This window comes from Stegodyphus dumicola, chromosome 7 (genome assembly GCF_044657685.1).
Source record: "Stegodyphus dumicola isolate Sdum_Otavi_A_Nest chromosome 7, ASM4465768v1".
NCBI classification, from domain to species: Eukaryota; Metazoa; Arthropoda; class Arachnida; order Araneae; family Eresidae; genus Stegodyphus; species Stegodyphus dumicola.
The window spans coordinates 120,226,853-120,242,651 of record NC_140774.1 but is presented as its reverse complement, the minus strand read 5'-3'; the positions used below and the strand labels follow the sequence as shown (position 1 = coordinate 120,242,651).

General features: G+C 30.1%; 1 protein-coding gene across 1 annotated transcript in view; it reads right to left on the bottom strand.

The window, feature by feature from the left end:
- The window catches only part of LOC118196178 (serine/threonine-protein kinase 31-like), a 145,250-nt gene that overhangs the window by 16,769 nt on the left and 112,682 nt on the right, over window positions 1-15,799 (bottom strand). The window contains exons 18-21 of the mRNA XM_085820761.1: window positions 9,487-9,567; window positions 5,315-5,434; window positions 2,728-2,838; window positions 616-840 (exon numbers count right to left, since the gene is read on the bottom strand). Coding sequence (XP_085676887.1) covers window positions 616-840; window positions 2,728-2,838; window positions 5,315-5,434; window positions 9,487-9,567 — 537 coding nt within the window. The remainder of the gene's footprint in view (window positions 1-615; window positions 841-2,727; window positions 2,839-5,314; window positions 5,435-9,486; window positions 9,568-15,799) is intronic.

Below are 15,799 nucleotides of genomic sequence, written 5' to 3'. Positions count from 1 at the left end.
TTCGATTGACAAATTAGTCGGTGTTCTTGACAGCAATTATAGGACTTGAACAGCGGAACTTTGTAACTGAACAAGAAATTATGTCTGTTTAATAGAATTAAAGAGAAAGTATTATCACATGAAATGAAGCAAAACTTAAACAACTTACATTGAAAGAAATGTTTAATAAAGTAAACAAATAAATATTAAGCTTTTTCTTTTTGCAAATTTTGATACCCTTTAGATCATAATTGTTCTTTATTTCATAAATTACGGTTTCATATTTTTAATTTTAGAATTTCTGCATGCCATCTTACGAGATTTAAACTGATGATCTATAATCCGGAAAAATCGATAATCCGGAATCGCCGAAGTCCCGACGAGTCCGGATTAACGACTTTTGACTGTATTTTACTTTAAATATTACATTTAGTGTGAATACCTATCTAGAATCGAACTCAAATGGAATTTTTAAAAAGATGCCATTTAATCCATGTTAGATGGACACATAAACTGTGTAAAAAAAAATGAGTGAGAAAGAATTTCCTGCATACTGCAATTATTCTATTATATATATTACGCATAATATATTTTATTATACAAATTTACACACAAAATAAAATTTAAGAAGCTTACTGCATCAAAGCAAATATCTAGTAAAATCCTGTTATCTTCAATAAGAATTGTCAAAGGATGAATAGCACCGTGGACCAATCTTCGGGAATGTATATCTCTTAATCCCAGCAGTACTTGTCGCAATAAGTTACATGCAGATTCACACTCAGTAGGAGAAAGTGGAGTAAAGCCATCTAAAAGTGTTTTCCAGGGACTATGCATTAAAGCACACATAGTTTTTGAATCCTGTGAAGAAATATTTATTTTAATATAATACAAATTATTGAATAACAATTCAATATCCCTTTTAATATATCAATACATTAAAACAGTATTCAAACTCAATTTTTAATGTTTCTACATAAAATTTTCACTTATTTTCATGCAACTTTGTCTCTACATATACAGTTTCTATTATAAACCAGTCATGTCATGAAAATGAAGACTTTGATCGTTGCTTGCATTTCTAGAAGTTCATCAAGCAGAAATCTCACATATCACCTCTCATTTTATATATGATGCAGAAATGCACAATCATGTATTGAAGCTTTTATCGGTGACTGTGTGGTGCTCCTTGCTTTATTGCTCTTCATTTTCATTCCAGAATAATGTATTAACTGGAATCAAAAATTGGTGCATTCATGACACAATCAATTTCAATAAATTTTAACTTTATTTACAAATAAAGAACAGAAGAAGAAACTATGCTGTATCTCAGACTAGAAGAAAGAGAGACACTACACTGTATCTCAGAATATTCTAACATGTGCAGAACTCAGATAAAATGTTCTGCATCACTTTGCAGCAGTACACAGAAAAAGTCAACTCTCAAACTATTTTTTGGCAACATAATCGGACCTCCTGTTTCATTTAAGCCTCATGATCAACAAGAAATTTTCTGGATGCTATCATCATTCACTACATTATTTGATTAAAGAATGCATCAGTTAATGAAAGTTTATATTATTTTACCCTATCTTTTTAACATATGGTCTATAATCAACTATTTATCTTTTTACATCAACTTTTCCATTATTGAAGAATGATCGGAGCTTTGGATCTTTGACATCAGATGATAATACATGCAAACTATACTTCATGTTTTCATAGATAAAAGTTAATATCAATGTTGAATATTAAAAATAAATCTTTTATATTATTTTTCGCAATGTGTTAGTATGAGATCTGCAAATAAAGGGGAGGAATTAACACACATATGCAACAAAATAACAAAGAATAGTATTTTCATATTAGTTCATTATTATTTATTGATGTGTGATGTCATATTACTAGACATTAACATTTTTAAATTTTGTACTACATTTACTTGCAAGGTTCTGAAATTTTTTAAAAAATTTTTCTCTTTTTCGAGGCACTCAGAAAGTAAGCTCATCTAAATTTTAAAAATACGATTCATCAGTGCTCTGATTGTTTTCATCTTACTAACTGATTACTCATGGATTTTCGGTGCATGGGCTCCAACTGATGAAGAAATAATAGTGAAAAGCTAAAAAAAAAAAAAAAAAAAAAAAAAAAAAAAAAACAATATCTAATGCTCTTGATGGTTCTGAAGATCAATGCACATGGAAAGACAGCCTGAATGATGATGAAGAAATGAGTTGTCATCTGTAGCAGATGGCATAAATAGTAGTTCCAGTACAATTAGATGATCTGTGGCATAAGCAGGCAAGATTCAGGATACAAGGTATTAGAAATTACATACTGTAATGTGACTGTGCATTCTTGTTGGAATCTAGGTTTCTTTTAAATAAATAATATCGTAATAGTTACCAGCAGATTACTTAAGAGTAATTTTAATTTACCATCATCTTACCATTTATTATTCATCTTACTGCAACCGTATCCTTTAAAAATTAAACTATTCACATAATTTTCCCTTCTTGATTTTTATACCTTAAAGTCAATAAAAAGGGGGAGAATTTGAGCAAGACAAAGAAAACAGTTTAGAAAATGGTATGAAATGTGCTAATCTTGGTACAGAATCTATCATACAGTATCACTTAGCATTACCTAGACCTAATAATCTAATCTCACAAACTGTTAGAGGACAGATCAAATAGCTCTCACTGAAACTGTTGCTCAAATAAAAAAAAATGTAAACTTGAATCTCACCTTAATCAATAAAGCTTTTATCTTGACTAAATAATCACTTTTAATTTCATTCCAAGCAGCTACTCTATGAAGAATATTTTTCTGCATTTCTTCATCTCCAATTTTAAATTCCTATATGTAATCAAAAGATAATAATTAAATAAAAAAAAATTGTCAACCATCTGATTGGAAGTACATGTATCAAAACTAAAACAAAAATATATATTAGCATAATAAAACATAATATTGAAAATGTTAACATTTTCTTTATAATAACATAATTTATTATGTTATATTTTAATATAACTAATATAATATATTAAATATTAAAAATGGTGTTAAAATTTTATTAACTCAAAGAATTTTCAACACAGCAATGTTTCTGAATTATATCAGAGTGGTTATGAGTATTTGGAAGTTGCAAAATAAAAAGTAGTCTTTTAAAAGTGCAGCAAAGTAAAACTTTTAAAACTTTTTTAATATAATTAATCATCAAGATATAATCTGCTTCTATATGACCCTGGGAAAAAAATTATAAAAAGAAATCTTGATTAAGAAACCAGAATAACCATTGGGTAAATTAAAAGGAGGGTACTAAATAATACATAATATATATACACACAAAAAAGGGGGACTTTACTCATATTTCATTTCTTACAGATAAATATATATGCAGTGCAATGCTTGAAATTATGATGTCCAATATCCAGAATTACCCAATCTCTGGACCACAAGCAAAATAATAATAAAAAAATTCTTTATCAAAGTCTAGGAATGAAGAATAAATACTAGAGAAAAAGCAGGTGTATTATAAAAGTGATTTTTCTCTCAACTGGCATTCCTGTACGGCACTTTCAAATAACCTGATGGCTAAGGAATCACATTGTCAACAATGGCAATATACTGATCTACATGGTAAGTCATGAACTGCATAAAATTTAATTGAAGATCCTCCCTCCTTATCTAAAGACCAACTACCCTACAATAGATCAAAGAAAATATGCAAACTGCGCTACTTTGTTTATCCTCTTCTCTCTTTCTAAGAACCTGAATTCTCAACAAGATGGCTGCTACAAATTGTCATTTATCCTTATGAACAGGACATTTGATTGAGACTGCAAACCTCTATTTTCATTTATCAGATATTGTAAAAATTGTGCATACAAAACAAATATTTTTTTTCCTTTCCCGTTGGCTTCAACATGTAAAATTTAATGGTAACCCTCAGCTTTTTGAAAGGAAGAGATCTTCTGTGGAATAAAGTCATTAAATTCCCCTGGCAGGCAAAGGCGAGAACCTTTATTTGTGCAGTTGGGCCGTAGGCAAGCAGAAGAGGGGAACCTTGATTCACACAGTTCGATTATATTGATTTATATTATATTGAGATTAACCAAAATCACACTCTCAGCCCTTTGAGTGGTTGGGAGGTTAGAATTCTTCTACCTCACCTAAACAATAAATAAAGCACCAAGAAACTGCTTATTTGAAGAGGGGTGTTACTCAAACTAATTATCTTTTATTGGCATAACAACAGGGAAGTGAAAAAGAATAAAGATTTTAAAGAACCTAAATCCAGTTAGCACAGCAAATTATGCTTTTCCCATAACTTTCTGATCTGAAGCAACTTATTATTTCATTTTGTCTATTCTTAATCTTATCAACATTACAGTTTTAGTAAATGGTAACATCTCTAATTTACTCTTTCCCTGCAATTGTTCATCCTTCATTTAACCAAAGGGCATTGCACTTTCATGTGCATTGAAATGTAGATATTGGGTCATATAAAAAGTCTCTGTGCTTTTTTTGGTACATTTTTTAACAAAAATTTCTTTAATGAATATCAATTTTAATCAAATACATATTGATGATTATTATCTATGACCTTTTGCAATTTTTCGGGTAGCTTCATGATTCCATCAGTGTAGAACTTCTGTGGATTATCTTTGAAAAACTTGGCCAAGTGATTTTCAACAGTGCTTCAGTCAGCCAATTTTTTACCATCAAAAGAGTTTTGCAGAGACCGAAACAAATGGCAGTCAAACAGAGCAAGGTCCGGGCTATATGGTGGATGCATCAAAACTTCCCAACCAAGCTCTGTCAGTTTGCTCCAAGTCATCAAAGATGTGTGCGGCTGCACATTGTCATTATGGAACACAACTCCCTTTCTTTTGGATAATTCTGGTTTTACACATGTACAAAATTTTTTGACTTAAATAGGGTACAATATTTTTTCACATATAACTGATTGAAGATATTATAATTTGGCAAATAATGCCAAATTGGTCAGTTATAAAAATATTTAAATCTTTCATACTACAATCTTTTCATATAAAAGGAAGCAAGATCAGATACTTCTGGAAATCCCTGCTCTTCCCATAGTACCTTATGAATAAAAATATAATTTAAAAATTATTTTAATTCACTCACATAAATTTGCAGGATGCTTTTTTAGGAACAATAATAAATTGTTTTAGGAAATATTTTTTGGAAGTTTGTAGTATGTGTTTTACACAAATACAATTAAATATTTTCAGAGCGTTAATAAGCTTCTCTGTTATTTCTGCATATTCGTTTACACAGTTATTATAACTTGTTTAAAAATACTAACCTTTATCACAACAGGTTCATCTAGAAAATAACTTAAATGAGATAATTCTAATCTCTTAACAGGATCACCAAGAGGGAAATATTCAGGTTTCCAATCATACTTCAAAAGGCATCTGGATTGCTAAAAATAACAAGAAAATTAACAAAGAAATAATTTATAGTTATTATTTTTTATCTGAAATGTTATTCCTATTGAACTTCACACAATTTCAATCCTGCTTAATAGAAATTAAATCTGTAATGAAACTTCTGGAGAATTTGCACCTTCTTAAATGTGCGTACTGAATTAAAAAATAGCACATTACAAATTATGTATTACACATCCTTTTTCAAAAATGTTTAAAATACTTATGAAAAATTCCTCTCTATTAGAAGGCAATTAACATTACAATCCAAAAATTAATCCACTATATATTAAGTGACTAATGTCCAACTTTGGTTATAATTAATAAAAGTTTATCCTTATATGAACATGTAAAACAAAACAAGTTGTACCAATGAAAACTGAAATTATTTTTAATGTTTGGGCTTTTTTAACAGTCTGTCATTTTTTGGCTTTCCTTGCAGGATCAATTAAAAGATGAATTAAAATAATTTAGGGTGATATTTTTTTCCTTTTAATATCGGTTTGTAATATTCCTTTGTGATTTATTAGTGTGTAACATTCATTAATTTGTGACTGTGTTAATTAAATGTAGTGATTATGTTACATTAGTGCGATAAAAGCATTTTTACACAGGCAATTGATACATTTTTAAATGCCAAAAATGCATCATTAATATTAACCCATTAGCCGCTGGTGTTGCGTTGACGCAACAGTCAAAATAAATGCGTATATAAATATAACTACACAAGATATTTTATACCAGCAGATGATTTTGTGTAGGAAATATTATGAAGATCATTTCTGTAAAAAAATATTTGCCTTCAACAATAATTTTGTTTATAATAATTAATCTCATACTTTAAGCAAAATTTAAGCTAAATTTTCGACCGGGTATTTTTGCTGAAAATATTTAACGAAAGAATCGCCGTCTTTATGAGTGATCTATTTTTAGTCAAGGTCACCGTTTATCAGAACATTACATCAGTCAGATGTTTATATTTGTGTTGGGAAGGAAGGGAAAACAGGTGTTGCGTTGACGCAACGTCAGCAGGAAACGGGTAGTCAATCTCCTTTTTCACTCATTCCTTTCGATGTTCTGGTTGTTTAAAAATGCCTAGAACGAGGTATCTTACATTAAAAGAAGCCCTTCAAAGATTTTTTGATAATGAAACAGATGATGATAATGTTAATAATGACCAAAATGAAACTGATATTGTTGTTGTTCCCCCAGAAATTGCAGATAGTGACAAAGAAGAAAGGAATGGCAATGTTTTAAATAATGATAATGATATTTTACCAAATGATACTGTTGGAGAAGTTGAAATTCACGTAAGAAGTAAGTTTCAGCCTTCTAAAAGCAGTTATAATCATACTAAAAAGTATAAAAAGCAGAAGACTGAAATCTTGAAGTGGATAAAAAAGGAACTGTTAGTTACGTCTCAGGAAGAACATGAAGAAAGATATGGAAGAGAAATTATAAAAGACAAAACACAAGGTAAAACTAGAGCACAGATTTTCAATTTTCTTTTTGGTTTAGACATTTACTCTCTTCTCGTTGAACAGACAAATATATACGCTCAGAAAAAAATATATATATATTGCATCTGAAGCCTATACGAAAAGATTTATTGGAATATTATTGCTTACAGGATATCATTCTTTACCTCAAGAAAAAATGTATTGGTCTTTTGATAAGGACATTTTTGTTCCTGTTGTAAGAGAATTGATATCACGTTTGCAGTACAGGAATATGAAGCAGAATTTGCATTTCACACTAGTCAAATTGAAAATACTGATAAATTACATTAGGTGAGACGGTATCTAATCTTACTAAATATCACCACTTTTTACGACTGGAAATATACAGTCCCTTTTAGATTTCAGATGCGAGAATGCATTATTCCTTTTGCAAACTCCTATTGAGAGTGTAGAATTAGCCAGAAATAAATCAGCAACAGGAAGACCTAGTAAATTCACCATTCAAAAACCACTGCATGGAGATGGTAGACATTTTATCGTAAAGTCCGTTGATAACAAAAGACTTTGCTGTAAAGAGTACCATAGCCAGACTGTTTATAGATGCAAAGTATGTAATGTAGCTTTACATTATAATTGTAATCAAGCTTTTCATGCTTGAATCTTTCAAATGAAATAATCTGTATTTGTAAAAGAAATACAATGTATATTTTAATATTAAATTAATTACAAGTAAAGTGATTTACAGATTTATAAAACGTTATACAGCTAAAAAGTAATCCTGCGCCTCCACTCAAAAGAAACATCACACGAGTACAATCCTACTCACTAAACATCCGTAGTCTTATTCCGCTGACGTTGCGCGAACGCAAGACTTGCTTTTTCCACAGGTAAGAGCATTTTTTTATTTTCAATGTAAATTTATGTTATAAATGCTTAATTTAATATTTATTATTATTTTCATGAGAAAAGAAACATTCATTGTAGTTTTGGCGGTTCATGGGTTAACATGTAATTTGATTATTTCAGGAACATAATCTTACAATTGTACAAAATTAATTAATTAATTAAAATCCTTTAACTAGGAGTGTATTTTATTGCCAATTTGTGCAAATAATGTCACACAGTTGGCTATGTGCCAATACTGAACTGCAATGAAACTTCTAGAACATAATTCTGCAAGATTTTACAAATGAGATCTTGAAAAAAATTAATATTGATCAAAATTTTTTATACATAAATAGTCTGCATATTATTATTCATCGTAGTTTATTAATATCCGAGTGTGTAACATTCTTCTATGCTAATACTGCATTTTATTCACTTTTAAGACATATTTAGATATTCATCTTAAATATTTTGTACTTCAGTTTATGTATGACCTCTTAATTTCAGAAAAAGTGACCTTAAACTTTAAAATTAAATATCATGGACAATTTTTGTTCCATGGTAGTAAGACATTTTGCATTTTACTTTTTAAAATAAGCATAAACTTTTGTTAAACATAATTATAAGGGATACGGGCTGTATAAAAAGTTAAGAATTCTTAATTTTTACAAAATTTATTTTTTCTCCCAAATGAGGTCAAAACATGAAAATTTTTCTATCTGGATATACTATATTGCCTATGAGCAACAGTAGTGAAAATAAAGGTTATACAAGTAACTTTTACAGACATGCTATATCGACCCATAACCCTAACTTACTGGTTTCACCATTCCCCCCCCCCAATGGCGGAAACTTATTCGTATTCCCAATACATCAGTTAAAGGTATTATTAAAATATAAAATAAATAAAAATATACATATTTTGCTTTTAAGTCAGTCAATTATGCAATTTTTAGTTTTAACTTCATGGAAAATACCACTGAAAAATGGCTATTTTCCAAATCATATAGATAATACACAACTTATAACCTCTTGGCATGGTAATGATTGCAGCAAAGCCAATGATTGCAGCAAAGTTACAGGGCACAAAAAGTGGGAAAACTAAACTACAGATGTTTCTAACCCTCTCAGTGTTATGGACGGAAAATTCCATATAGAAGGGTGGCTCTCATAATCATTACACATGAAAATTTCTGCCCACTTTTAATGTATCAAATTTCAGGTTGGATGAATATTGGAAGAAAAGGAATCAAAGAAAGTGAAAGAGTCATTTTTTAATTATAATCAAGAAAATACCATTTATTCAGAACATTCTGAGGAACTTTGAAATTTCATGGCTAATCCCTAATGCTCGGAGGGCTAATATCAATAAGGGATATGAAAATAAAGCGCAGTTGCAAATGAACACAATTTCTAATCAAGTTTGCCTTATGCTCAGTTTTTAAATGTTCCAGTTAACAGTAACTCCACACTTGTTTTTTAAACCAAACGCTTGTTAATTTAATTCTTTCAGAAAAGTTTATACAGAAACTCTCTTCATTTTCAATTAAAATATCTTAAAACTAATTTTTAAAAATAGTTATTCTGTGATTTATAAACCAATTCAAAAAATTCATAAAGACTGCTTTACAAATGAAATCACTGCATGATATTACTACAGTAAGGGGAAAAAAATTAGGGAGAAAAAATCTTCAGATACAAACCTGACACTTTATCAATTCTAATTCAGGGTGTTCATGTATTAACTCAGGGAAATGAGTTTCTGAAGCTGCAACTATTATCTCCTGAAAATAAATAAAATCATAAATATTACAACTTTTACAGAAATTTACAAAATTAAAATACACAAAAAACAAACTGCCACAAATTAATATTCCAGTTTGAATCAGAGTAACATTCCAGGTAAGGGGCGAACTTTTGAATATTTCATGCAGTCTTCCCCAGAAATTATGATTACACACAGAAATATATGAAGAATTAAAGATTTATTATACTTAAGAGATTATGTTTCTTAGATAATAATTTTTCCTCTTAATATTTAAAACAGAAAAATAAGAAACACACCTAACTTAAATGCTAGATACTACAAAAAAATAAATAAATAAATAAACTTAACTTCAAAATGCTAAGTACTTCATATGTTTTGATAATAATTATGAGTTTAATAAAACCTAATGCTTAAAGATAGCTCCAGTAGTGAGACATAAGTACAGTTGCTCAACTACATATCTTTGTTTTGCAGTTTCCCACAGTCATTCAATCTTTTGTGCAAGTGTGAGGATTTCTGGACCTCTGAAACAGAAATTAAAATTAACTATAATGTGTTCAAATCAGCTGCTTCTAACTCTGTCATGCAATGAATTCCAAAATGCTTCACTTGGCACTGTTTCCAAAGTACTTCATGAAAGCAGTTCTTCACCGCAAGAATATAGGAACATCAAAGCTGGAAAAAAGGGAACTGAGATGATCTAAAACTGGTATTTGTGTTATGCCTCCCCTTGCCAATAAATACCATCAGGCAAGAAAAAGGTTCATTTCATGATTACATTTATTTTTCAGTTTATATTAGAATTGTAAAATTCCTTTTTCTTGAAAAAGGTTTACAGCTCCTTTAAGATAAATTTAAAATTTTCATGTCAATACAATTAGTTAACAATAGCTTTATATGCACAAATGTTTGTCAGAGATGTAAATTTAAACTACTTTTACTACAGTAGAAAGTAGAAAGTCCAAACATCCATTATCTGGAATGATCTAAAATCCGGACCTCAAAACCACCAACATTCTTCTCCTAAGTTTTACGCATACACATTTATTTCCCCCCTCTGCACATAATAAAACATTTGGAGAGTACCTATTCTTAATTTCACTTCGACACTAAATAAAATGCCTTATTATTAAATAAACAAACATTTTAGCTTTAATTTGTGCAATCAGTAATTTGGCTCCATTGCTATGTGTGTATCTACTTTTTGGCCCACACCAAAACATTCCACATAGATACATCATTGACATGACACCAACCTGGCAAATCATTATTTATTATACTTTCCTGTTATCAACAAATGTTTATCAAAACATGACAACTTGAGTAATGACTCATGTAGCGATGCTAAACATTTTTTTTTTTTTCTTTTTTTTTTATGTTAGTAATTGAATAATAAAGGAATGTGGTAACCTTTTATGTTGACATTACACTTGGCGATGATTACAGATTTCAGATAAATGCATTAAAAAATGTTGACGAGGAAAAATTTACCAAAAATTTCTTTCCATATGCTAAAAATAGATTTTGTTGATGATGACACTCATAGACCCAAAGATTACATTTAGGACTATTTGAATTAAGAATAATTGATCTGTTATTCAAATAAAACCAGAACCAGCTCCAGGGCTCGTATGGCCACACGGAGTCGCAGAATTTAGGACCCACAGAGACTGCATCAGGAGGTAAGATATCTAGCACCGGCCCTCAATAAGGCTTAAGTATATGTGGGAATTTATTTATTCAGAACTCTAATAAGCCTTAAGCATGTGCAAGAAATATACATAAGAGTATAACAAATAACTAAACTAATACAATTCAGGCTTAACTGTCTCGGTGCGCAATAGAAGCGAGATAAAATTTAGTGGAACTTGTCGTTAGTCACCGAGCTCATGATGCATAGCCAAATATGTATAGTGAAGGATAGCTAAATTTGATGATGCCGCTAATTTTAAAGGTTTTCGGATATCACAAAACAAAGGTGAAATTTTTCAATTAAAGGATTTTGTAAAGAAATCTGGAGAAGTGGTAATAAATGAAGATGATATAAATGAAGTTTTTCATTGCGATGACAATGCTTCTCAATCATCAATCAATTAATGAATGGCAAAATCTGTAGTATGGTTCTAGATCCAGGAAATACCACTACCCATAGTGAAGAAAGTGACAAAGAAGTTACTGAAAATGAGAAAATTTTGATTGACAAGTTAGTCGAAATTCTCGAAACAGCAGTTACAGACTTCAGCAATGTAACTAAAAAAGAGATTATGTCTGTCTACAGAATTAAGGAGAAAGTATTAGCATAAAAAGCGAAGCAACTTAAACAACTTACATTAAAAGAAATTTTTAATAAAGTAAACAAATAAATATTAAGCTTTTTTTATTTGATACCCTTTAGATCATAAATACTTCATTATTTCATAAATCACGATTTCATATTTTTAATTTTATAATTTCTACGTGCCATCTTACTAAATTTCAACTGATGATCTACTATCCGGAAAAATCCCAAGTCTGGATTTCGGACTTTGTACTGTACTACCAAATTTTCATGTTAAAGCTAAAAATTAACAAAATTGTTTTTAATATGTGTATGAATGTATATATATAAATATTACTGCTACTATAATGCAGCCTTTCTTTTCCTGCTTTACTCGCTGCTTCCTATGATACGCATTGTCTGCTGCTCTATTTCATTCATTGTTTAAACATGTGCTAAAGTATACAAAACTGTGGGGTGCATACCGCACCTATAATGATGTGTAAACAAGAATATGTGTCCTAAGAATTAGCCATCTAGAAATAAATTTATGAGTAGAATTTATGGCCTTGTCTGTCTTCAAGTGCCATCCTTCTAAATATGCAGTAAGATCTCTCCAAGTTATTACCATAGCCAGTCCATTGCAGCTATTCCCAAATCATCTCATTACATGCATATATAATGTTGTAGACTTAAATGAAATGATGCTGGAATGTTGACTGCATAGATACAAAGATGACATTCATAGACAGATGTGGCTATTACTTCTCCTTTCCAGTTCCTTGCCAGAATGCAAATCAGTTGGAGAATACTTAAGTTGAGGGTTTGGGATGTTAATACACACCATGCTTCTGCCTTTCGAGGGCATGCTACTAGGTTCGTCAGTTCTGATACCACTGTAATTCTTTGGCTGTGTGTTATTGCTACCAACATTTAAAGAGAGAGAAGGGGTGAGCAAGGTCAGATGTTGTGAGCTAACTTTGTATTAAATCAATTGTTCATGTCTCAGACTTAGTTTAACTTTTGAAATTGACTGTTGCTTTTAGTTACATAACCACAAGTGGTAGCTGATTTGTAAGAACAAGATGTGCATTTATGTTCAAGTTCTATTTTAATAAAAAGGTTCTTTGAACCTTTTTAAGATTCTATTGTTACTTCACACCCGTGATAATTTGTTCTAGGTATGTCAGGAATCTGACACCAGTTTATGCTACCAAAATCAAACTCTATAAGCTCTTAACAAACATTTTTATTCCAAAACATTTGCTTAAAAAAATTTTTTTTAGTCATTTTTATAATTAAAAAAAAAATCATTCCACTGATGATATGACCACTGTTGAATTACTTATAATTAACTAATATTAATTTATATTTTCTTCATTTCAAATTTTTTCCTTAATACGAGTCCAAATACAGTCAAAAGTCTTTAATCTGGATTTCCATAATACAGAACTCAAAGCTAGAAACTTTTTGCGCATGCGTAATGTTTTTACACATGCGCATAATACCTTTACGCATGCACGTTTAATGTATAACGGACGGTATAACCTAAGTTAAAATTATCTAATTATCTATTTCAGTTAATGTTGCAGATTGTGTTGTTCCTTAATCTTCTCATTGGATTCGGCTTTTATTTTTTGTAGACTGTTAGAGCAATTTTACAAAAGTAAGCTTGAACTTTCGATTATGTCAAAAAGAATTTCCGATTCTGGAGCTGCCAAAGGATCTACAAAGCGAAAGCATGTTTCAATGTCCATCAAACAAAAAGTGGAATTACTGCAAAAAAATGGATAAAGGCATATCCTTTGTTTCTCTAACCATTCCGAAATTTGTTTATCAATTTCACGCTGCTCTGCGGGAGGGGGGGGGGTGACGCCGCAGCACGCAATGAACTGGAAGTTGATCTGTCAGCACTATCCTTATCTTCAGGGCAGATGCTTTTATTTTATTTGGCTTATAATTCCTCACTAAATGTAGTATTTCATCTTGATGTACCCCGTCTTTGATATGATTTAAATCAAATTCCTTGTCATTATAAATATCAAGAATACACATCAAATGGTTTTCTGGTTGCAATTTTCTAATTTCGACTATGCGTAATGTATGCTTTACGCATGTGCGCGTTGAAAGAAATGTTTAATAAAGTAAACAAATAAATATTGAGCTTTTTTTTTGTAAATTTTGATACCCTTTAGATCATAATTGCTCTTTATTTCATAAATTACGGTTTCATATTTTTAATTTTATAATTTCTGCAAGCCGTCTTACCAGATTTAAACTGATGATCTATAATCCGGAAAAACTGATAATCTGGATTCGCCGAAGTCCCGATGGGTCCAGATTAAAGACTTTTGACAGTACATTACAGTTCAGATACTTAAAACAATCTCGCATGGCCTGAGGTTTGTTTGTGAAGATAATTTTTTTTTTATTATTTTCTTGCATAAATGTTATTGCATATTTAAAAAGTTTTTACTAATTCATTTTTTTAAATTAGGTATTGGTAATACACATTAGTTAATTATTGTTATATATATATATAAATTTATTAGTAATGAATAAAGGTCTAAAAGGGATTATAAAATAAGATCAAGCACTTAAGCTGCTTAAAATTGAAAATAAAACTTTACTGGAGAATTTTTATTTCTTTTTATGAAGTAAAGTTAAGTACTGTAATAACGAAAAATGTCGAGTATCATATTTCAATGAAAACATCTATTCTGACCTCTCTCGAAAACACTTGAATGAAGTTACAACATCTGTCCCACGGACAAAATAAATCATTATTTTTTCCAAAACAGATTGCAAAATGGATTTTAAATGTATTCAGAAGAGTTTTTTTTTTTATGTATTTCACATACTCAAAAACGAGTAGCCATAGAAATTTGAAATTTTGTATAACATGTAGCTGTGTACCTCCCTTTTTGGATGCAAACCAAACATACATAAATATCTATATATGATATACATGTAATAAAAACTAAGTCAAAAGTGGAGACTAGCAGAAATTTTGATGGCGTAGAAGTATTGATCCATAATGATAGGAATTGGATGCTAAGGCAAATTAAATCTTCATTTTTATTTCAGCAAATATGCTGTAACCATAAACAAGTTGGCACATTAATTGTGCCTATATAGAAAAGTTTTACATTTTACATAAATTTGCAGTAGGAAAGAAGAAGCAGGCAGATAGCAGTCCAGCTAGTCCAAAACACTGAAAGCAAGTGCGTTATGTTCAGGGTTTTTAAATTCAAACTAAGTTAGTTTTGAATTTCTATGCATTTTGATAGGATAGTTAATATTACTGTAAAATTACTATTGGCTGCTTGAGTATTAGTTCCATTTACAACACCAGAATTATGTAACAGGCATATGACATGGATTAATCTAGAAATGACACAGTGCACAGAGAGGTTACTATTTTTAGAATTGAGAAGGAAAATTTATGCTGCTAATTTAAGCTTTTACATATTCCTTATTTTTCTTACATATATATAACATATGTAAATATCTATATATGTTATATATATGTTATACATATATCTAGATATACACTCACACTGTTGGCTGGCTTGGTGAGCTCAGTTTTTTTATTCTTATATGTAGGTAAATTGTGCATTTTTTGCTTTAAATGTGATTGAATTACCTTGTTCTTCTGTTCTGATTAAGGTTTTTGTGCCTTTCGTTAATCTGCATGCAATTGTGCATTTTTTAGTCATAGTTGTTTAATTATATTATTGGCAATAAATCTAACATGGCCACCATTTGAGTACATTTGAAACTCTTATTAGAATAGTGAATTAAGTCTGTTGGTGCTCCAACTTCAGTGTATTTTTGCTTATGGGGTCCAAAAGTTAGCTTTCAATTTTGTGCACTGGAAAATCTGTCCTTCTGCCCGCTGACCGAATTACCCATGGAAACTTGAATTTTAATTGTAAAACATTTTTTTTAACTATATTTGGTGTTTTATGTTTTACAATTTTTAATGGAG